Source organism: Aspergillus stella-maris, assembly GCF_047715825.1.
Source record: "Aspergillus stella-maris strain CBS 113639 unplaced genomic scaffold BDV14scaffold_55, whole genome shotgun sequence".
In the NCBI taxonomy this organism is placed as follows: domain Eukaryota; kingdom Fungi; phylum Ascomycota; class Eurotiomycetes; order Eurotiales; family Aspergillaceae; genus Aspergillus; species Aspergillus stella-maris.
In genome coordinates this window covers 41203-62626 of record NW_027396849.1, presented here as the reverse complement: position 1 = coordinate 62626, position 21424 = coordinate 41203, and the positions used below count along the sequence as shown (strand labels likewise).

At 51.8% G+C, this 21424-nt stretch overlaps 11 protein-coding genes across 11 annotated transcripts; 7 read left to right on the top strand and 4 right to left on the bottom strand.

The window, feature by feature from the left end:
* Positions 1-935: 935 nt before the first annotated feature.
* BDV14DRAFT_178993 (SMP-30/gluconolactonase/LRE family protein) lies at positions 936-2367 on the top strand. The gene is made up of 4 exons (XM_073769673.1): positions 936-1098; positions 1165-1325; positions 1385-1531; positions 1588-2367. The coding sequence occupies exons 1-4, from the start codon at positions 1066-1068 to the stop codon at positions 2174-2176; spliced, it is 930 nt and encodes a 309-aa protein (XP_073625073.1). The 5' UTR covers positions 936-1065; the 3' UTR covers positions 2177-2367.
* A 4315-nt stretch (positions 2368-6682) lies between these two features.
* On the bottom strand, positions 6683-6940 carry BDV14DRAFT_178989 (uncharacterized protein; the record flags this gene model as incomplete). The annotated part of the gene is made up of 1 exon (XM_073769672.1): positions 6683-6940. A coding segment is annotated over one exon (242 nt), but the record flags the coding sequence as incomplete, so codon positions are not given.
* A 9-nt stretch (positions 6941-6949) lies between these two features.
* Positions 6950-7649, top strand: BDV14DRAFT_111291 (uncharacterized protein). Its single transcript, XM_073765689.1, has one exon. It carries the CDS (start codon positions 7007-7009, stop codon positions 7451-7453), a length of 447 nt encoding a protein of 148 aa, XP_073625071.1. The 5' UTR covers positions 6950-7006; the 3' UTR covers positions 7454-7649.
* Positions 7650-7844: 195 nt separating this feature from the next.
* Positions 7845-9362, top strand: BDV14DRAFT_203086 (uncharacterized protein; the record flags this gene model as incomplete). Its single annotated transcript, XM_073774204.1, has 1 exon — positions 7845-9362. One exon carries the CDS (start codon positions 7845-7847, stop codon positions 9360-9362), a length of 1518 nt encoding a protein of 505 aa, XP_073625070.1.
* A 308-nt stretch (positions 9363-9670) lies between these two features.
* On the top strand, positions 9671-10058 carry BDV14DRAFT_111296 (uncharacterized protein). Its single transcript, XM_073765690.1, has one exon. It carries the CDS (start codon positions 9776-9778, stop codon positions 10010-10012), a length of 237 nt encoding a protein of 78 aa, XP_073625069.1. The 5' UTR covers positions 9671-9775; the 3' UTR covers positions 10013-10058.
* Positions 10059-10473: 415 nt separating this feature from the next.
* BDV14DRAFT_191780 (histidine phosphatase family protein) lies at positions 10474-11930 on the top strand (the record flags this gene model as incomplete). The annotated part of the gene is made up of 2 exons (XM_073771535.1): positions 10474-10520; positions 10574-11930. The coding sequence occupies 2 exons, from the start codon at positions 10474-10476 to the stop codon at positions 11928-11930; spliced, it is 1404 nt and encodes a 467-aa protein (XP_073625068.1).
* A 1843-nt stretch (positions 11931-13773) lies between these two features.
* On the bottom strand, positions 13774-14562 carry BDV14DRAFT_178985 (uncharacterized protein). Its single transcript, XM_073769671.1, has 3 exons — positions 14332-14562; positions 14205-14269; positions 13774-14137 (listed from the first exon to the last, which is right to left on the bottom strand). The coding sequence occupies exons 1-3, from the start codon at positions 14523-14525 to the stop codon at positions 14085-14087; spliced, it is 312 nt and encodes a 103-aa protein (XP_073625067.1). The 5' UTR covers positions 14526-14562; the 3' UTR covers positions 13774-14084.
* Positions 14563-14877: 315 nt separating this feature from the next.
* On the bottom strand, positions 14878-15274 carry BDV14DRAFT_111267 (uncharacterized protein). The gene has a single exon (XM_073765688.1). The coding sequence runs from the start codon at positions 15166-15168 to the stop codon at positions 14956-14958; it is 213 nt and encodes a 70-aa protein (XP_073625066.1). The 5' UTR covers positions 15169-15274; the 3' UTR covers positions 14878-14955.
* Positions 15275-15380: 106 nt separating this feature from the next.
* Positions 15381-17594, bottom strand: BDV14DRAFT_203083 (putative GPI-anchored cell surface glycoprotein; the record flags this gene model as incomplete). Its single annotated transcript, XM_073774203.1, has 1 exon — positions 15381-17594. One exon carries the CDS (start codon positions 17592-17594, stop codon positions 15381-15383), a length of 2214 nt encoding a protein of 737 aa, XP_073625065.1.
* A 1542-nt stretch (positions 17595-19136) lies between these two features.
* Positions 19137-20394, top strand: BDV14DRAFT_178979 (putative oligosaccharyltransferase subunit ribophorin II). Its single transcript, XM_073769670.1, has 4 exons — positions 19137-19358; positions 19432-19630; positions 19679-19963; positions 20018-20394. The coding sequence occupies exons 1-4, from the start codon at positions 19216-19218 to the stop codon at positions 20255-20257; spliced, it is 867 nt and encodes a 288-aa protein (XP_073625064.1). The 5' UTR covers positions 19137-19215; the 3' UTR covers positions 20258-20394.
* Positions 20395-20507: 113 nt separating this feature from the next.
* BDV14DRAFT_178978 (uncharacterized protein) lies at positions 20508-21392 on the top strand (the record flags this gene model as incomplete). The annotated part of the gene is made up of 1 exon (XM_073769669.1): positions 20508-21392. A coding segment is annotated over exon 1 (289 nt), but the record flags the coding sequence as incomplete, so codon positions are not given.
* Positions 21393-21424: the final 32 nt, after the last annotated feature.

The window sequence follows — 21424 nt, the reverse complement described above, 5'->3', positions numbered from 1 at the left end:
TTCCAAGTGGCAGAAAATCTTACACAAAGTTCGGCAGTCTGGGACCCCGGCCGATGTGCTGTGTCACATCCATGGAACAGAAACGTCAGATTCAGGGACCGACAGCGAAGACACGGTTCAGCGATGATTTCTGCCGGTCGGATGAAATCCTATTTGTTCTCCGCTTCTCCACCGTCGCTCCTGGAGACCTTGACAGAGAGAAGTGAGGCTGTTGGTTGGATACAACGCGTGCGTCATAGTCTCATGGCAGCAAGACTCGATGCATCGCAGAACTCTGTAGAGCTGTGGAGGGGCCAAGCAAACGTGCAGGAATGAGTCTATTACCCCATCGTTGAGATAAGCGAAGCAGCAAAGTGCTTAAATAGATTTCGACACGTTCGAGGCAAGAGCTTATAGATGGATGACAGGTGATACGTCGCATACAATAATTCCGCTGATTCGCTAGGCTAACGCTCCTCGTCGGATTTTAGTGATCTCCCTAGTCCTAGCAAATCATGTTATAGTATTGTCTGTTGACTTACGGCCAAAAAGACTTCTGGGGCAAAGATCGGAGGGATATCCGAGGCATCTCTCGAACGGAAATTTGGCTATCATCGCATTGACATGAGTCTCCTCAGCGAGCAATAATAATGTCAGCGCCTATACACTGTACGGGGTACATGGATCAGGACGTAGCTTGCCCAAAAGAGTACAGAGTGACGTGGATTCAATGGCCCCGGTCAAGCCTCATAATACTACTGTTATTACTGTAAAGGGCCGAAGCGTAAGAGCGATGTACTTGGAGACAGTAGTAGAGTAGAGTAGAGGGTGTAAGAACACAGAGCAGAGTAAACACAGACTCTCCAGAGTTCAATCGATGACCAAAGCGGAAGTCATGTGGAGGCTTGGCGCTTTTTTCCCAATCGGCCACGCTCCAACTGCCGCTGTCGACGACGCTGGAGTCTCCAACTCACCTCCAATCTCTTTGTCGTCGTGAGATTGAGCTATCGATTTCCTTAAACGCCCCTTTCGTATTTCCTACTCACCTGAAGTGAGTTGCCAAGCCTCGTGATCTTTTCAAAGACGATGTCTTCAATTCAAAAGTGGACGGTCTCAAAGGTGAGCACTGGGTTGCCCCAATCTGGCCTTTCCGATGAAGATAGCTAAACTCTCACTGATCTTCAGCCGTATCTCGAAGTCTCCGGTACTTTACTCGAGGGCCCTTTCTACGATAAAAGTAGGAATGAATTCCGCTTTGTTGACATTTGGGAACAAAAGTTGTATGCTCTGGATCTGGCCCAGGGTCCAAAGTCTCTGAAGGCTCTTGATACATCATATTCAATCGGGTGTGTGATTTTGACTGCATGATACCAGGTTGATGAGTGATTGACAGATGGGACCCCAGAGTTACCGCAAATATTGCGAGCGGCAGCCAGAACAATGAGGATTACATAGTCGCAGCTGCAAAGCACGGATTTGCTCTGGTACACCGCGGTACAGGCGAAATAAATTATCTTGCTCGTCCTTGGAGTGAAGAAGACAAGCTTTACAAGTGGGTTCACACGAGCCGTGCTATCACATTGAGTTGCTGATCTTGGTGAATAATAGGATGCGCTTCAACGACGGGGCCGTCGATAGCAGGGGCCGTCTCTGGGCCGGTGCGATGAAAGATCCCAAGGTTGAGACACCGATCAATGAGGGTGTTCTCTTTCGGTTAGACTCGGATCTGAAACTTAACCGTGTGCTTGAGCATTTGACGATACCGAATGGGATTGGATGGAACCTTGCCAACGATACTATGTATCTGACGGACTCTCCAACTGGCAAGATCTTCGCTTTCGACTTCAACGAGGAAACCGGGGAAATTAGCAACAGAAGGGTCCACTTTGACATCGGAGAGCCGAAAGAGCCTGACGGTTTTGCTATCGACACCGAAGGGTGTATCTGGAGTGCAATCTATGGTGGCGGTAAGGTTATTCGCATCTCACCACAGGGCGAAGTCATTGGCGAAATATCCCTCCCGACTCGAAACATCACCTGCCCAGTCTTCGTGGGCACTGAGCTTTTCATCACAACGGCCAAGGACGACACCAATGATGACCAGTTCCCGGAGTCGATTCGATACGGTGGGAATCTCTATAGAATCGACGTGGGCATTGAAGGACAGCCAAGGCATGAATTTCGAATGAATCAGTAATGCGCGAAGCGCTTGCGACGCGCTAACGACGATATACTTGACAAGGACGGTGGGTTGTAATAGGTTCTGGTAATGTTGTTGAGAGCATTTCCGAGGAGGTGATGGCCCCAAACAGAACTAGCAACGATACTCCTGAAATCTCCCTCAATTATCGTAACCTTCCCGGGCCCCTGAACACTGGTCCCTTCTTGATGCGTATTTGTGGTGCTTGCACCCGAAACCGATTGGATAGTTCTCCGATCTATGGATCTTGCCCAGGACCTGTGTAACAGGAATCGAAAAGGGGAAGACGAAGCTGCTTGGACAAAGTACAACGATGCAGCCTGCGCTGAAACCAAGCCTTCAAGCTGTGAGCTCCTGCTTCCGCGTTCAGGGCAAATGCCGAATCATGGATGTCTGCCCAGTGGCTTGATATCCTCCGTACCACTAAGGATGCCCGAATGCCAGCTGCAGAATCTCCACTCCTGGCCAGCCCAACTGTGGAAAAAGAAAACATGGACAGAAGTACTGATTATGGAGTAGCTAACAACCAAAAGTCCTACTCCGTCAGAATTGTTGATACAAATCATCTTGATGCATGTCGAACAAAAGTACAGCTGCATTCTTCGTATAGAACATTTGTTCTGGCATCACGATACACTACTCACTGGATTCAAGACCTCGCCTAGTCGAACGAATGAACAATCCCACTGTCCTCATTCGATAATGCTGCGATCGCGAGTATGCGAAGGCTCTTGGTTTCTGTGTGATGCTGAATGCAGTGAGGGCCGGGATCGTCTTCCCTCACTCGCAAGGACGCAGTGTTCCTGCCTTGCCTCGCCCGAGCTAATCTAATCTAGATCAAAATCAGACTAAGCGACTCGAACTCGTGCAAGTGCGAAGACACTGCATGCAGTATGCAACCAAACACTAACATCCGTTGATTACTTTTTTTTTTTCTATGTACGTGCAATGCTCCGAGGTAATAAAGGTTGCATCTGCCTCAGGTCTTCGTGGTTTTCACTGCACTTGGGCGCGGCGGTCTCCCCTCTGTTGATGTCTATTCGTCGCAATCTCTGCCCGCGCGAAAGGTGTGGTACACCTTGTCCATGAGGAAAATGATTAAAATGGATTCGATGCAACCTCAGATGATGAGATTTCGCAGCACTGCATGTCAAGCGCTTAACTCGGAACAATGTCGATAATATTGTCTCGACGGAGCATGCCATGACTCCGAATTTCTAAGAAGGCGGTTACAGCGGCACTGAAGATGGGGGTCCGAAGTTTTCTGAGGCAGAAAGAAAAAAAGCAACCATACAACGCAGGCGATCAATCTGATCGATATCAAAAGCAGCAATTCTCAGTGGACATGGGTGACTAAGATATATTTTTTCCCAAGGCACACCGACTCGTTGCAAGTGGACAACACATGGGAAATTGGGGACCCGTGAACCACAACACTGGGAACAGTTGGGGAATTCTGCCAATCGTAAAAAAGCCCGGCAAGAGCGCCAAATACGACAGCCTTCTTATCACCTTCTTCCTGAATCTCAGTCTTCACAAAAAATACCAGTGATGTTAATCAGAGAAACGGAACATAATTCCGCAGAGTTTGCAGTTCTACTCTGTATTGTGCGATGACTCCCTGGATCTAAGGTCGCTGCAATTCCGATGGCTTAGAGGATCGTCTCTTTACCGTCTTTCTGAAGACCCCATGACGGATAGTATATTTTGCACGCCATGGTCGGTCTAACCTGACTCTATCGTTTGGTTGCGCTGTTTCTGCTGACATGCCCCGCCCTAGAAGACTGACCCTTTGAAAGTCGGCTCAGAGTTTACACCCAACCTGTCACGTCTCGACAGCTGCAAGATGCTCCATCCTACTGGCCTGCGCATGATCCAGAATAATGAACGCACCGATTCGGCCCAACGAGCGTTCTGTTACGTAGCTAGTCTGCCAGCTCAGCTGCCAGCCAGCCTCCTCGTGCGGATCCTTGGAGCTGATCGGCGACAATGGCGTCTGAAATGCACGTTCCCGTGTGGGTAATAATCAACAGTCGCAGATGCGCTGAAGCGTGGAGCGGATGAAGCAGAGCAAATTGAGAACATGTCCGTAATTTTCAAGTGCCGCCGGTGTTGGAGGTTGACAGATGCCTATCCGTTACAGACGGGATTGCGTATCCTGAAACGACAGACTCACACCAGTCAACTCTATGTCGATGGATCGGACCGAGAAGCCTCTGCGGGCGATGGGCGTACGAAGCATAACAAGGTGTCATTGCCGATGGCGGAGGAGGGGAATGATGATGGCCGTCAAAGAAGTGCCGAGCCCAACAAACGAACGCCCTGGTTTCTCGACTCTGCTGCCCAGCCAGGTATTTACCAAGAATCGGGTGCCCTAGTCCAAGTGACAATGAAATCGAGAAACCCAACTCTTGAGCCTCTTATCATGCGGGTGGGTTTGGCCCCTTCAGCACCTGAACTATCAGCAGGTCATTAATTACAAGCGGCACACTGCTCCTTGTACTTTCATCGGGAAATCAAATGAATGCTCACTGCAGAACCAGGACCGTCCAAAGTCGGATTCGCCCACATGAGACCACTCGAGGTCTAGTGACGAGGTACGATGAATCACTTGGATTTTGTATATGAAGCAGACGACGAACGTTCTCCGTAGTCGAAGGACGGAGTAATCTCTTGTCGACAAGGTTCTAACCTCAAAAAAAGGATGCCATCCGTTGTTAAGCCGGTGACCGTTGCCTCCCCACGGCCGTCATCCATGGCAATCATGTCTCATGTTATGCAGGAGTCAGTTTTAGGAAAAAGCATGCAGGAAGGCAGCGGCCATCAAATCCGTGGTCGACGACTCGAGGCGGTACCTTCTTCCTGGTTTACGGAACCCCGACTGCTGAGATTAACTCCCAGCGGATCTCTATCCGTTCCGCCAGATGATCCGAATGGCCAGCTTAGCCTTCGAAGTTCGAACCTTGTGCGATCTTTGATACTAAATGACGTAGCAGATACAGCGTTTCCAACTCACGAAACCGAACTCTCTCTTTGTTAGTTGAATCCCTGTGGCCAAGATAGTTCGCCTGGTCGCTGGTAGTCCTACCAGTCTCGACGGGCCTGTTCCCACATGGAGTGTTCCTCACGACATAGCCATGAATCCTGGGGCCCGCGCCGAGCAGCGAGTTTCAAGATTGGCTCGGCAGGCGAGAGGATGGATGGGCACCAATGGCAATGCAGCAAGGTCAGGAAAAGCACGAGGGGGCTGTCGTGTGGTTTTCAACTGGCCCCCGGGACCGTCAGATTGACCCGATAGGATGAAAAATACATGAACGACGATCAATCAGAGCAGAAAGGATTGGACCCAGGCCCAGAGATAGGCGGATCTATTCCTCTTCAGTGGCCAGATGCCGTAATGCCACTCCTTTTTATGCAGAACATCGCCTTAGGAGTTTCCGGTCATAGACATGTATAAACTACCTATGGTAACCCCGGATCATGATGGTCTTGCAAGATCTCGCTCTAGTGTGGACTTGAGCGGATGGGTACATCAATGCGGCACTCCGCCAAATGCTTGGGGATCATTCCCAACTGCTTGCAAATAATCCACATGTGAAGCATTCAATCAGCACTCAAAGTATGCTTCAGGATTACTCACTTTCCCATCACTTTTCTTTTTCCGGAGACCAGACGGAGCTCTTCACCGGGCTCGGTGCCCTTTTTTTTCAACGTCGCTTCTAGCGGAAAAGAGGCGAAACTGATAGGCCGCTATTTAATCGCTCTGGACCACGAAGATGCCCGGTGGGCGCAGTATTGGCGATAGTTGCGGGCAGGTGAGCTAAGTTAGTCGACGCTCCAGTGACCCGGGTTTCAGGGGCGATTATTTTACCGAGAGTCAGGTCACGGCGGGGAGACAGCATCACCTTCTGCTCAGCCATGCAATAGCGAGCTGAAGATCATCCTCGTGATGGGACCCGCGAGGAGAAAGCTCGTTTCGATGGATCCAAGGGAACGTCCCGTCATCCTGGAGCCCCAGTGGTATGATGTTATCTGGAGCTGGACTGGGCTCTCAAACACCGTTCGAACGCCCACCGAGCTTCCGTACTTCTGTCGGCAGTTCGGGTATGACAGGAGCGGTAAGTAGCCGAACTGCGAAGGGCGATAAAAATATGGTCGCTCACGATAGTGATACTTTGCTACTGGGGACTGGGCCTTTTAGGCGTGAGCCCACTCCGAGCGCTCCTGGTAACTAACCGCCGACCTGCTCAGTAGTGACGTGCATGGCCAATTGTCCAGCCATGTCTGCATGGGGCATAGCATCGAATCCTAGGTGCTTCCGGCCTCCACTAATTCTGACCATGACCATGGCGACGGCGCCTCTTAGGTGCTTCGGGTCGCTCACGATATTTCCCCAGCCCCATCCCCTTGCTAGTTGCCTTTTAGTCCACGCACTAGCTTGGTCTTAAAAGGATTTCTTGCCTCCGACCAATTGGAGAGCAGCCATGGGTGCAACGCTCGATGAGAAACTCCAAGCATGTCATAATAACATGCTGATGCGAAATGTCGAAACAAACAAGTCACTTGCGTCACGTCCCCAGACGGCATACACTGTTCCTGCCCAATTGAGGTCTGATATCCCGTCTCCCCCCTCGTCGCCGCTTTGCTTTGTCTTGGGGAAGCACAGCCTGCCCTCTCGCACTTCCCTTCGGGGCGACGCACATACCCAGCCATAGCAAATGGCACAAAGTACGTGTTTGAGTCTGCTTGGCTGCCACATCCTACTATAACCTCGATGGTGTCGAAACTGCGCCGTTGAGTCTACCGTGTACTCCGTACAACACGTGTATGTCCAGTACCGTACTGTATGGACAGGTATGTAACACCATGTTTTCTTTTTTTCCCTTGTCGATTTATTTGTTTTTTTATTTGATTTTAATTTATTTTATTTTTGGTCGGAAACCCTCTCTGACTGAGGGCTGTTGTCTGTTGTTCGTTCTGATGGTTCACGACCAATACTTCATCTTTCACACCGCTGGATCTGATCCTCAACAGCCTACTACTGCAGACTTCCTTAATAGCTCACGATCATCCCTACTGACTTTGCCTGTCTCTTCTGGTGTATCGGTAGTTTGGATTCAGCCCTGCTTCATAAACACACCTCCTCCCCGTCCTCCTACTTTCTTCCACGTTTGGCTTGTATACATTTGCCCTTCTCTTGTACATCTCTGTTCCCCTCTGTTCCATATACTTCTGTTATATTACAATCTTGCCCTTGTATCCTTCGTCTCTTAATAAACTTTGCTTACCTTGTAGTACGCCTGGCGCTGTCCTGCCGTTGCTACCCAACACGACACCAAGGAGAAACCCGGAAAGAAAGGGATTTCTCGCATCAATCAGCAACTGCTACTCTCTTCGTTTCTCACACAATTTCCCGTCTTCGTCATTCACCGTGGCTACCCTTGGACTCAGCGTGTTGACTCCTTCATACTCCCACTCCTCCTCCCACCCGGTACACTCACGACAATATCATTCGCTATCTGATTACAACCGTGCTCACTCCGCCACCGGTTCCCTCTCTCGTGCTCCTCTCCACGAGCCCTTTTCGGCTTCTTCAGAGCGAGAGAGGGCCCCGCTATGCCCTGGGTTGCCTCAGAGACATTCTGGTGAAGAAACTGCAAAGCATATGTCGAAGGTCCCCCAGATCTCAGATCCGTCGCCAACCGATGCATACTCGCGTGAGGACCGCGGCTCGCTCGAACGGAAGAGGCGCCATGCAGGGGACGAGGGCTTCTCTCCCACTTCGGAGCGGCGTGACTCCGTGCGCTCCCGGCCTCTGTCCTGGCACCCATCTGCTCCCGTTGAACCACCGCTGAGCTCATCACAGCATCGCTCTATTGGTGTCACTTCGATCCTGAATCATCCGGCAACGGAGGGTCTAGGCGTGCGGACGGCGTCTGTAGACGCTGGTCGCGAGGGGTTGGGAGAACAACCTCCTTTGGACTCACAGGCTCATTCTCGATTCTCTTCCTCTTCAGCAGTGCATCTACCTTCTCCATCGTCTATGCACCCTGCAAACCCCCCAGTCTTGTCTCCTGGGATGAGAAGTCACCAAGGCATCGCTCCTGTCTCGCCCTCAAAACGGTTTGTCGGGTCAGGAGGATATTTCCCCCCAAGAGCTGTTCCTGGCCAGTCCCCGCTATCCCAGCAACTGCCCGGTTTGCAAACCGTGGCTCCTACCTCACCTTTACCGACAGACACTTCTTCTGGGCACGCTCCGCCGGTGCCTGGCCATAACCACCAGACTTCGGCACATTCGACATCGACATTTGCCAGTCACCGGACGAATACAAATCTAACATCGACCCCGAGTCCAAAGGAGACCAGTCCGACCACACCTGCGTCTGTGTTCAGCCAGTTAGGCCGATCATCGCCCGCGGTTTCTACAGCGCCTATACCCCAGTCAGCTCCGATGTATATGAACCCTTCTCACTATGCGGCGGTCGATCCCGTCACTCGGTTACCTCTGGCTATACATGGACAGAGGCACTCTGTTAGTGAGACACCTGGTGTGGATGGGTCTCGGAGCCAGACCAATATCTCCTCTGCCCATATGATTGAGTGTTATATTGATTATAAGTCTGGTTCCTCGACTCAGGCAGAGAAGCGGAAAGCAAACAGTGATGCTTCCCGGAGGTTCCGCCAAAGGAAGCGTAACGATACGCAGAAGGACCAGAAGATCACTGCCCAGCAGGATGAGATTCGAAAACAGGCAGAGACTATCCAGAAGCAAACAGACGAGCTTCATGTCCTAAGGGAACAGCGCGAGTTCTATCGCTCAGAGAGAGATTACTTCCGAGACCAAGTATCTCAGTTTGTGCCGCCGCCTGCCCGGCCGACCTCTCCTCTCCATCTGCGGCCCGACGAAGCGAACGCGCCGCAAAGGGACCCTCGAGAAGGTCGAGTCTGGACTGGATCGGGCGTCTCAATGAAGACTGAGGAAGCAGTATCCGACTTACCTTCTCAGCGGCATCCACCGGTCCCTCGTGCGCCCGCGCAACATATCCCTCCTCTTTCCGGTCCGATGCCTGGTGGTAACTGGTCTGCACCATCAGCATATTCTGCACAGTCAGAACGAGTCACACCGACCGAGCGACAAAGACCAATGTCTCCTATGCCAGGCACCTGGAGCCGCAGTGCATAGAGAGACGAGGCATATCACAACAGTAACGACAGGAAGTGTTGAGCTGCGTCAGGAACCCAGCTCGCCGGGGTGGCGTTGCCTCCCCTCAACTTTCTCATGCTTGACCGTCATCATGGTCTGCAATTCATCAAAAAGCATGTGACTTTCGTTCTTCCTAGCCAGTATACGTACTGCTTTTGGATGACTATTATGGTCCTCCTGCATCGGTGTTTATTGAGCCGCAAACATCACGCCGCCGTTTGGGTCGTTTTGTGTGTAAGGTCCTGCGTACAGCGCCTGCACATCTTATTTTCTCCCACCGAACGTTTTTCTATGACCTATACGCGATCAAAAGAGTTCTATTATTTATCATTTGCCGATCAAGCAGGCGTAGAAACCTCCGTTGATCGGCCTCGCGTGGGGGCCACTGTTTCATGATTATGGGTTATGGCCGGTGCTACTTGGTGTTTGGGTCTGCCTTCCTGTCAGCTTGTCTGTGTCTGTTTGGCTTTTGCAGTGTTCGTTTGTGTACTCTGGAAACGATACCATCGTACTGCAAAGATTTGTTGAAAAGCGCAACTTCCCTCGTTGATGCCTGTCCAGCGTTACTGTGTTCCATAGACTGTATAGTACAATCAAATCTGTCATATACCAACCTAACGATCCTGTAATTTCGGTTCATGGTCTAGCGTCGTGGGGAACGAAATGCTTGATACATGGCTTGTCTGCAAGATTCCAACCTTCTTCGCAACTTCGATATCGGAGCAAACTGTCACTCTCGGACTAGTCGTGCGGCTCATGCCTGAGGCCGCAAATCCACCAACGGTGCCAGCGCAGCCCACGTGCCAAGCTCCAGCCTATCATTGTTCACCTCCAAGGTACCTAACCTGATGCACTCATCACCGACAACGTGGGATGGCTTCGCCGTCTTCTTCAAACATCCCGTAGCGCATTGAGCTAAGTTCTAGCTACTGATTCTCCTGATCCACACTATCCTGAGACCGAGACTCGCAATGTGCCAAAGATGAAGGAGTCGCTGCCGCTATTTAAGCATGGCTATGGCCCTCGGCCAGGCTGGGCTCATCTCAGGCCCAAGGCTAGGAGAAGTAGCAGGCTGAAAGTTGTCTTCATCATGGCTGTTTTTATGAGCTCGCTTGCGCTCGTTTATTTGATGTCGAGGTGTGTCTCTTTTCTAGTCTCACATGGATGAAATAATGCTAACGTCCATCCAGCGCCTCGGCCTCGTCATCACTCAACAACCAAAGGCAGCCCTGCAACTCAATTGAGCGCGGATACCAGTGTTTTTCGTCTGTTTCGCATCTCTGGGGCCAGTACTCTCCCTACTTCTCAGTAGAGGATGAGTCCGCTGCCTCGTCGGATGTACCCCAGGGCTGCACCGTGACCTTTGCGCAGGTCCTCTCGCGCCACGGAGCCCGCTATCCAACAGAGAGCAAGTCCGAGAAGTACTCTGACCTTATTTCCGCCATTCAAAGCAATGCTTCTTCGTCCTCATTCTCTGGGAAGTATGCCTTCCTGGGCAAGTACAATTATTCGCTTGGCGCGGACGACCTGACGGCCTTTGGCGAGGCGCAGATGGTTGATTCCGGTGTGAAGTTCTATCAGCGGTATAAGGGTCTCTCAAAGGATATAACACCATTTATTCGTGCCTCTGGATCAGACCGCGTCGTGGCGTCTGCCGAGAAGTTCATCGATGGGTTTGAGAGTGCAAAGCGCGGCGACTCGCATTCTTCAGGCTCTGCGGCTAAAGTCAACCTCGTCCTCCTCGAAACAGAGGGCTTCAACAACACCCTCGACCACAGCACATGCGCCGCATTTGAAAGCAGCGAAGTCGCCGATGAGATTGAAGCCGATTTCACATCTCTCGTCACGCCGCACATCAGGCGTAGACTTGAATCTGACCTCCCCGGCATCAAACTCACAGACGACCAGGTTATTTACCTAATGGACATGTGCTCCTTCGACACAGTGGCTCTTTCAGAAGACGGCAGCAAACTTTCTCCCTTCTGCACTCTCTTCACAGAAAAGGAGTGGGTGCAGTACGATTACATACAATCCCTCTCAAAATACTACGGCTATGGCGCTGGCGCAGCACTGGGCCCAACGCAGGGAATCGGCTTCACGAACGAGCTTATTGCGCGCCTTACGCAGAAGCCAGTGCGCGATAACACAAGCACAAACCGCACACTCGATTCCAACCCAGCAACTTTTCCACTCGACAGGAAGCTGTACGCAGACTTCTCGCACGATAACAGCATGATCTCAATCTTCTTCGCAATGGGGCTTTACAACGGCACCGCGCCGCTCTCGCAGACAGAAGTTGAGACTGTTGAGGAGATGGATGGGTATTCGGCTGCCTGGGCTGTGCCGTTTGGGGCACGGGCATACTTTGAGTTGCTTAGCTGTGATGGCCAAACTGAACCGCTTGTGAGGGCTCTTGTTAATGATCGCGTTGTGCCGCTCAAGGGGTGTGACGTTGATGAGCTTGGACGCTGTGGTCTGAGTGATTGGGTGGAGGGTCTGAGCTTCGCGAGGAGTGGTGGAAGTTGGAAGAGTTGTTATGCTGCTTAGATTTGATTGTCGGCTGTTGGTACGATAGAAAAGCCCTGATGGCATTATTTGCATGAGAAAACTCATTGGCTGTTGGTCTTTCCCTTTCCCACTGTGAATAGTTCCTTCCATGGCAGTGAGTTTTGGTTGCTGCCTTCGGGCCTTTCCATTGCATTTCAAATTTATCATGACACTTTCTCTAGGAAATAATTCAGCAAAGATTGATCTATATTTGCTTATCCAAAATGATTTCATCTGTCTCATGACGTACCATACCTGGGAACGGGAGGTACTGCGTTCTGTAAAGAAATCCACTCAGTGCCTTCTCTTCCCTTTTTCTCGTAGGCACATAATTTCTCCTCTCACACTCTCTTCAACCAATATCTCCATTACTAGATCTCTCGAGATATCGCAATCAAAACATCAATATGTCGCAGTCTTCCAGCGAAGCGCCGCCCGGACTAGAAACCGCAGGAACAACCCTCTACAAGCACAGCCAAAGCCAGTGCCAACAATCCAAGCCCGTGTTAATCCTCATATCACCATCCAGCACGCACACAATCGATCTCATCGCGAGCTACGGCTCCATAATCAGCAAGTTGGAGCGTGACGCGCACATCATATTCGCAAACGGTCTCGCGGACCTTCAAAGCATCCTCGCAGATGAATCCATGATCGAGTCGATCTGTGGGTTTATCGTCACTAATGCGAAAGTCATGGATATTGACGGTCGCAATGGCTGCGGGGATGAGGATGAGGATGGCGATGGCGAGGCGCAAGCTATATCGGAGTTGTTGACTGAGATCGTGAAGGGGGTTTACTCGTTCCATCACGAGGAAGCAAACACAACCCCGGACCCGGACCAACCCACAAGCTCGAAACCCCTCCATCGCACAATCCATCCGCGCGAAAGGACTGTTCTCTTCGCATTTGAGTTTCCTGCCCAAGCCGCACTTCAACCATTACGGTTCAAGAACTACATATCCGACACATTCGGCACCGAATTAGGGTGGAAGATCTGCGGCGCGACGCAGAACGAATGGACAATGAAGATAAATGGGGCGGAACTACGCAGTATGAGTAGCGGGGCCTACCGTGCGACTCGTTATCGCATGCGGGCTGTGTTCTTGGATGGTGTCGAGGACAGTGACAAGATTCTTGTTGTTAGTAAGGGGGAGGCTAGCGCGGAGCCTGGGAATGGGACCGTCGGAGATGGCCGAGTTAGAGGGCTTGATACAGACCAATTGAAACCTTGGCAGCCGCCTGGTCCCAGGTACGAGACGAGTAGCACAGCTGCTACGGAGGAAGACTTTGGCATCGAGAAGTGGCAGGCTATGGAAACTGAACTTGGTTCAAAGACCGCGGCAGGTGGACTCACGATGGCCGACCTGAGTTCTCGAGACGAGTACCGCAAATGGATCAGTCATAAACTCGCAGCTGAATCTGAATTTCCCAAACATGTGAGCAATGACTGTTTGAGCGCTCCTTACGATTACACCGACTCAGATGGTGATGGCGATGGTGAAGAGCAGACTGATCAACGGATCATATGCACCAATGTTCCTGAAAAGTGCGGCCAGCGCAGTGACAACGTGCAAGAAGATGATGATCATTACGATTCTGATTCTGATTCTGATGTCGAACAATATCTCGAAGATGAAGATGAGGTAGAGGGCAGCGTTGGTGTAGCAGCAGCAGACTGCCCCGTCGCTTCCCACGAGATCAAGTCCTGGGTAGAGACCGGAGGACAGCGAGTTTGTGTGCGCGGGTACGTCGGGTTTGTCGGCCACGTCGATGATAACCGGTCCATGGCGAGTTTGATACTAGGGATGTGCGGAGTGCAGAAGGCTAGACCTTCCTTGAAGCAAGCAGATGGGAATTAAGATATCAACTTCTTGGACGAATCCTTGGAAAAGAGACAAGCCCGCCGTAGGTGAATGCCCGATTCTCTGTCAATATGCAAGAAGAAAGAAATAGGAGTTAGTTAAGATCAAAACAAATAGCCAGTTCCTGCACATGCAACGCCATGCTCCGTAGATTCAAACCCAAGTCCATAAATACAAACCAAGATCATCTAATAATACATAGTCACAGAGCTCAAAAGTATACAAGCCAACTGAGTAGGATACTTAGATAGCATTTCATAGAGCCATCTATCACTCTTCAACTCAACAATTACTCAACGTGCGTAAGTTCATCAAGATGCTTCCGCTGCACCCTCCGATACCCTAAATCCAACGCCGTCAGCTCAACTCAACCCAGCTATATAAACGAAGAACCAGGAAAAGAACTCACGCCGATCATACAGCTCCCAAGACGAATAAATCAAAATCGGCAGCGCCACGATCGTCGACAGCCATCTGCATTTTCATCAGCATGAGACGTCCTCAACTATAAACCTCACATTAGAAGATTATCTCACCGTCTAGAAGCAGCCCTATACTCCTTCGTCTGCCTAATCTCATTCAAAGTCTTCGGAAACGGCTTCGGCTTAGCAGCCGCAGCCGCAGCCGGGGACCGTCTCGGTCCAAACCCAGGTTGGAGATTTGGGTCAATGACGCGAGGTCTCGAACTCGGCTCCTTGATCTCGGGTGCTGACTCTGGTACTTTTGCCATGTTTTCCCTGATTTCGTTGCTGCTTTCTAAGTATATGTTGTGGAGTGCTTGGTCCGGTGGATGAAAAAGACAAACGACGCGGTTGGATGGATGAAAGTCACGTGATGTCCACTGGAGATCGTGCCTTCCTTTTTGGGGACAAGGGGAGGTGAGGGTCGCGCTTTCCGTGACTTGTGGGATTTTGAAGATGGAAGGCGCGATATACATGGAATGGAAGAGGGAAGGTGCGATGGACTGGTTGCTCCTTTCCAATTTATCGACTGTTCCTTCCTTATTAGTAGTGTGAGATAACTCCGGTATTGCCGGCGTTTGGGCGAGCTACAGTGTAGACTTGGAGCATGGACTTATTTTTGTCGTCACGACGGTTGATCGATTAGCGTAGGTTTAGGGTACAGGATCCCATGTCTTATAGATCTATGGCTCAAAAAAATCATAATACAACGTATGTTAGCCTGCGGCGCAGGGCGAAGAAAGCAGGTAGGGAAAATAGAATGCAGTAACTGAAGAGCATACGGAAATGAACATGAGATTGCAGTATACAAGCAGTAAGCGAGAGAGATGTAGGAAGGTGCTCTTGATGAACAAGGAATAAATAGATACTATAAATGCCCAAACTCAAAGCCAAAGACCGCCGCGCAGACATCGCTATGCTTGATTGATTGATCCTGTTGATGTGATAGAGTAGCCACCCATGACTCCAGAGGAAATGGTCTGAACTAATGCGAGAAAGCAAAAAAAAAAGAAAGAAAGAGGAAAATAGACAATAGTATAATATAACATCAAGAAAGCATTATCAAAGAATAATATGTTGGAACAAGTTCCACGCCACCATAACCGTCTAGATAGGTACCTAGTCTAATCCAGATTCATGGAATTAACAACCGGGCGAATCGGAGATTCAATTGTGTCCCCGTGGATTCCCGTGACTGTTTTCAAAGGCGTGCCCTTTCTCCGGGCATGGCCGAGGCGAGCGCGTTCAGCGCGCTGGGCGCGGGCTTCCGCGTGTTTCTGGAAGTTGGCCATTAGGGCGTCGGCGGCGCGGCGGCGGGGGCGGCCGCCGGGTGTTGTTTCGTTGGCGTCGGCTGAGCCGGGGGTGGGGTGGATATTGGGTTGGTCGCCGTTCTCAACGGCTTTAGCGGGAGTAACAGGTTCATGACCGGATTGTGAGTTGTTGGGGTGGTTGGTGCCGTTTGTGTCAGCGGCGGAGGCCTTTTCTAGTTGGCCCTTCTTGAAGATTAGGGTGATCTTGAGAGACTTTTTCTCGGGTGTTTCTGCTTCGTCTGCCGCAAGATGTTCCGGCTCCTGATGCGCGACGTTGCCGGCATTTTGACGCCGCCTCTTAGGCCTAGGCGTCTCAATGACTTCGGCTTGTTGCTTGCTGGATGTCGTATCGGTGCGTCGGCGCTTGCGAGTAGGGGGTTTCGCTTCCACTTCTATCGGAATATCGAAAGTAGGAGGGACAGGGGGTTGGCCGCTGTCATACAGGCTGATCATGTTCTCGATTTCCTCGAGAGCCATGAACTTGGTGACGTAGATCCCTCTTGCGCGAGCCTTTTCCTTAGTCTTCAGCTTTGCCTTCTCCTCGGGGACATTCTCAAGCAGAAAGAACCCTTGGTCGTCGACGGGGATATTGCGGTCTCCCATGCGAGGAGGATAGCCAAAGGCACGGTCCCTCTCTGCTTGAACCAGGGTCCTGAGGCGGATCGGGGGTAGAGGGAGCTCTTCGTCTTCGTATGTGTTGTTGGGTCGGTACCATTCGTAAGTATCGGGAACAATCACGTATTCTTCTTCGTGCTTGTTAATCTGGCCTGTGTGTTCCCAACCATCCTTGTCTGTCCAGGGCATCGACGCTTGCACATTCTTCAGGAAAAGCTTGCTCGACGGCGAGCTTTCACGTTCGTGTTCCCCTTCAGCTTCAGCGACGGACTGCTCGGGTTCATTCTCAGCTTCCTGCTCGCGCTCCTGTTCTGCTTCCGGCTCCGACTCCGGCTCCGGTGCCAGTCCGGGCTCGGGCTCAGGCTCGGGCTGAGGCTCAGCTGCTGCTTCGAGCTCTATTTCCGGCTCCGGTTCGGCTTCGACCGTAGGTTCTACCGTAGATTCCACTTCAGGCTCTACCGTAGGCTCTGGTTCTGGTTCGGGTTCTAGTTCCATCTCGATCTCTTGTACTCTCTCCTTTTCTCTCTCATCTACCTTTTGTTGCAGCTCGTTGAGCCAGATCTCTACCTCCGGCGCAGGCTCGAAATCTGGTGCGACTGCGGCAGCAGCTAGCTCGTAGATCCGTTTTGCGAGGATCATCACATCAGGCTTCCGTGGTGATGACTCCGCAGAAGACTGCTGAGCGGTCGTCTGTCCAGAACGCGTAATCGAATTAGTGTCCGCATTTTCGGCAGCTGGTTTCGCGGACGACCCGCGAGGCCGGCGCTTCCGTTTCTCAGATTCTAACGACTCGAGAGCTCGAATGGTTGGTTTGCGCGTGCGTCCAGAGGTGCGCATTGCATTGGAGGTGGTCGTTGAGAGGCTGGTAGGAGAAGTAGGAGCATCCATGTGGCCATCAAGGCCATAGTTATTCCGGTACATTTCAGAGTCATACTCAACATGATAATCGCCATTTTCGGGGTGGTCAATGGCGTCGACGTTGGCCATCTCGAGATCCTGGGACTTTTGCTGAGCAAGGACAGATTCCAATGACTTGCGGCCCACATTCAGTTTGACCATGTTGCTGCGTTTAGTCGGTGATCGAGATTGAGAGTTATCGTTCTCTTTCTCCTGGCTTTCTGTGTCGAGCTGAGCAGAACCGGGCGTTTGCTCATTAGCCCTAATCGATTTGCGATCGCGGCGACGAGATCTAGTCGAAGTGCTGGGAGTCGTAGTTTTTGCTTGCTGAGCTGGAGTGGTTGCGTTTGTCGTTCCGTTCTCTTGTGACTTTGCCTTTGCGGTCGATGCAGGGGTTGAGTGAGGTTTGGAAGCTGGTGATGGCTTTGTGGCCTTTCCCCCTGTATTTGCGGGCAGTCTTGACCTCCTCCCTTCTCGACGAGAGGACTGTGGAGTAGAAGCGCGCGATGTAGACATCTTGGATAGGGTGATGCCATTTTCCTGATCTACATTCTCCAGTCGATTAGGCATTGATTTTCTGGTCTGACGACCGTGAGACAATGCAGAGTTCATCGTAGCAGGTGAGTCAGCGGGGATGTCTTTGTCTGGCTCAGCTTTGATGGCAACGGCTTTGTGCCTAGATGGAAGCTGCCTAGGTGTGACAGTCTGGTCATGTTGCTGATGAAGTTGAGGTTGCTCGGATGCAGGTGGATTCGATTTAGAAGTGGAGGGAGTGCCCGGATCAACGTCCGTGAGCGATGTGTCCTGAATTTGAGGGCTTTGAGCCTTTGACTGCGCCAAGTTGCTAGTGCGGGTCGGCCGTGCAGAAGAATTGTGCGACTTTGACTGAAACGGCTCAGAGAATGCCCTGTGAGTAGGAGTCTCAGTGATACCCAAAGGAGGAGTTCTTGCTTCAGAGTGAGTTCCACGCTGAGTTCTACGTCGCTTTGCAGAAGGTAGAGACTCTTCAAATGATGACGTGAGAGGGGTTGGTGGAAGAGAGTACGAGGACTGCGTGAAGTTCGACAAGTTCACATCTGGGGCTGTTCTCTGAGAAGCCCTAGATGAGCTTCTTCGGGAATGTGTCTGGAATTAATTAGAAAGTGGCAAACATATAAAATGGGATGGGGAACGTACAAGACTCAAATCTGGGAGGGCGGCAGGGGAGCCGAGTTCACGGCTGACCGAAGCCCTATTAACCACTATTGATTGTGTTAGTGCTCAGTGAACGGTGCACTGGTTGGCAGTTAGGTCTGGGCGGTTGGCGGCTTACTTTTGACGGTTGCCTAAGAAGATATGCCCTTTTCCAAGTTTCTGTGGAGTTTGTCTCTGTATCTGGGTGAATCCCCCTCTCCTTTCACGGTTCTGCGGATGATCCACCTTGGGGACTAGGGTTGGCTTCGTTCGGGCTTAAACTCGAAGATCGCGGCGGTAGAGTATTTTTCAAGGTTCGTTCGGGATACGAAGAGAATGATTTGACCGGTAAAGAGCCTACAAACGCAGAAATGCAGGTCAGTAACTGCGCATGATCTCTGGACGGAGTGTTTCGGATCTAGGGAACCTCAACTCCTGACCAGCAGAGCTCTTCAACCAGGACACCGCTCGACTCACAGACAGTCCAGACTATTTCCCAAAGCTTTATTATGATGTATTAAATCGGTTTGAGCCACTCGTAATGGCGTCTCGGTTCACAAACGACCGGTTCGCAGGTTGTTGTCGGTGGGCGACGTCGAAGGAGGCGCAACGTCAGACAATTTCGCGGGCGCAAAAGTCGTCCTGGAACTAGGAGAGTTCGCGATCGGGCATGATGGAACGGCAGAGGAAACTCGTCCGGAGCGATCGATCGCGCAGTGGTCGTAGGACTCGAGGCGTGAGGGCAGGGTGGTCGACCGTGAAAGAGAGCTCGACAAACGGATGGGTGGCAGCCCGAAGGAGAGAACAGCAGAAATTAGGGCTACAAGTCACTGGACCCGGAAACCCCAACACCGCCCGGGCGCTTATCTTAGCGCTGCAATGCTGCCTCAGTCTGCTCTCCCCGACGACCTCGACTCACCTTCGCTGACTTTTTCCAATACAACAGAGGAGCTGATCTTGCACAATGCAGTGGTGGCAAACTCTTTTCCAGCTCTCGCTGCTGGCCTCGACTGCGCTCCCTGCCGCCGCCGCAAGCTGGGGGTTCGCTGATGCCACCGTGTCAGTTCAGACCAAGGGCGCCGGAGTAGGCGCTGGATTGAAGGAAGAGTACGCGCCCTTGCCTTCTCAATGGTATCAAACATGAAATATCAGGCTGAAGCTAACTATTTCTCTTACTTAGGATTCCTCGAAATAGCGCCCTCTCCAACCCCGTCCCCCTCGGAAATGCGGATACCCTCAAGGTCGCTCTGACCGCGCAGGAAGGAAAGTCGGCCAAGAGCGCGCACCAAGTCTTCCTCCTTCTCCAGGAGCCTAACTCAGGCCTGGACATCTCATACCCCTTCTCCGTCAAGGGCAATGGCAAATCTCGCGTTGAATTGGTACGGAGCGTGCAGCTCTTTTTGGAGTAAACAGCTGACGTGGCCTAGACATGGAAAGATCTCCCCACTCAATTCCTCGCTACATCCGAACCCCTCGATGCCAGGATCTTGATCGGATCATTCGGAAGCTCGCAAGCCTACAACGAACCCGCCTTCCAGCTGTCTCTTACCCGCGGCCTCGACGAACCCGTCCCCACGTTTGAAGCCTCGCGATACGGAAAGCTCCCTGAAATCCACCACATCTTCAAGGACGACGCAAAGAACCCGCCTGTCGTTATTACACTGGTTTTCATCGGGGCGGTGCTGGCTGCTTTCCCCGTTCTAGGTGGCGCTGTAAGCAATCCGTTAGCTTGAAAGTTGTTGGAAGACAGACTAACATGTCTCTAGTGGCTCTACCTGGGTGCCAACATCAACCACCTCCCTGCCGCGATCAAGTCGGCTCCCATCCCTCACGCCGTGTTCCTCGGTTCGCTCACTGCCATTGAGGGCATCTTCTTCCTGTACTATACCTCCTGGACTCTGTTCCAGATCCTCCCGGCCGTTGCCGCCGTCGGAGCTGTCGCATTCATCAGCGGTAGCCGTGCTCTTGGAGAAGTCCAGGGCAGACGCCAAGCGGGACTCCGGTGAGCTGCGCTGTCAAAAGACAAGCAGCGTGCCATTTGCGCAGCGTATGATTCTGTTCGGATACCCTTTGCCGTCACGCAGCCGAAAATACCTCTTAGACAGCTTTTCACAAGCTAAATGAAAATTATCTATCAACCCCCTAACCTAGACCTTTGTCCGTTGTAGTTTATTAAAGCAGTAGTAGCTCCGTTACTCAGATATTCACCATCACCATGAACAGCTGACGTCACCCAAACAACCCCCCCCCCAAAACGGCTTAGCTCCAACCGGTCCGACAATCCGCATCTTCAAAAATTCATCCAGAATCCCGCCCTTTCCCCAGCTTCTACAACCAAATTACACCAAGTTCACAGGGCGAGTTATAGTCACAATGGGCGGATCTGCTTCTAAACCTGTGCGTCCAGCTACGCAAGCCGCGCAGGCTGCCTCGCGGCGCCAGTACCCCAAGCAACCATCTACACCATCGCCCGCGACACACCGATCACAACCGCCTCCTCCGCCTCCTCAGTCTCGCCCCTCGCCGGCTTCAGCGCCGAGACAACCGAAAAGTGAACCTAGGACGCCGGGACAAGGTCCGGTTTATCACTCCGGGGAGAAGGCTTCGACTGAGAAGTCCTCTGGTATGTTCACTTCGTCCATCCGTTGCTCTGGCTATTTAGCCTAGCTATCCTCTTCCCTTTGATCTGCACATGCCAGGCAGACTCCCTTGTAAATCCCAAAGAGCCTAGAGACTGTAAATGTACCTGTACCTGACAGATAGATTTATAGCAATCGACCTCGACGGCCGCGACCCGCACTTCGCCGCCTCCCTCCGCTCCATCGGCCCCGTCACGCCCTCACCTACATTCTCAAACTCAAGTACATTCAATCAACCTTCACAAACCCACTCCCCTTCACAACAGTTGCCCTCATCACCATCAATATTCCCACAGCCAACCAATAACCCCGCTCTGCTGGTCATATCCTCCCGGCAGCGGATCACGCGCGAAGCAGAGGCTGAACAGGAAGATTTGGGAAGGGAGAGTTTCAGGGGACGAAGGTACCTCGATGCGTTGACGATTAGGCAGGTTTTGGGGATGAGGGATCGGCAGGGGTTGAGTGAGAGGGAGATTGAGAGGATGCTTAAGTTGAGGGAGGGCGTTGTGGATAGGGCGGGGAGGGGAGGGCGGA

Coding starts and splice junctions, on each gene's coding strand:
- BDV14DRAFT_178993 (XM_073769673.1), top strand. CDS start 1,066: ATGTCTTCAATTCAAAAGTGGACGGTCTCAAAG. Junction 1,099..1,164: donor AAAAGTGGACGGTCTCAAAG/GTGAGCACTGGG, acceptor ACTGATCTTCAG/CCGTATCTCGAAGTCTCCGG. Junction 1,326..1,384: donor GATACATCATATTCAATCGG/GTGTGTGATTTT, acceptor ATGGGACCCCAG/AGTTACCGCAAATATTGCGA.
- BDV14DRAFT_111291 (XM_073765689.1), top strand. CDS start 7,007: ATGTCCAGTACCGTACTGTATGGACAGGTATGTAACACCATGTTTTCT.
- BDV14DRAFT_111296 (XM_073765690.1), top strand. CDS start 9,776: ATGATTATGGGTTATGGCCGGTGCTACTTGGTGTTTGGGTCTGCCTTC.
- BDV14DRAFT_178985 (XM_073769671.1), bottom strand. CDS start 14,525: ATGGCAAAAGTACCAGAGTCAGCACCCGAGATCAAGGAGCCGAGTTCG. Junction 14,270..14,331: donor TATAGGGCTGCTTCTAGACG/GTGAGATAATCT, acceptor ATGAAAATGCAG/ATGGCTGTCGACGATCGTGG. Junction 14,138..14,204: donor TTGGGAGCTGTATGATCGGC/GTGAGTTCTTTT, acceptor CGTTGGATTTAG/GGTATCGGAGGGTGCAGCGG.
- BDV14DRAFT_111267 (XM_073765688.1), bottom strand. CDS start 15,168: ATGTCTGCGCGGCGGTCTTTGGCTTTGAGTTTGGGCATTTATAGTATC.
- BDV14DRAFT_178979 (XM_073769670.1), top strand. CDS start 19,216: ATGCAGTGGTGGCAAACTCTTTTCCAGCTCTCGCTGCTGGCCTCGACT. Junction 19,631..19,678: donor GCAAATCTCGCGTTGAATTG/GTACGGAGCGTG, acceptor GACGTGGCCTAG/ACATGGAAAGATCTCCCCAC. Junction 19,964..20,017: donor TCCCCGTTCTAGGTGGCGCT/GTAAGCAATCCG, acceptor ACATGTCTCTAG/TGGCTCTACCTGGGTGCCAA.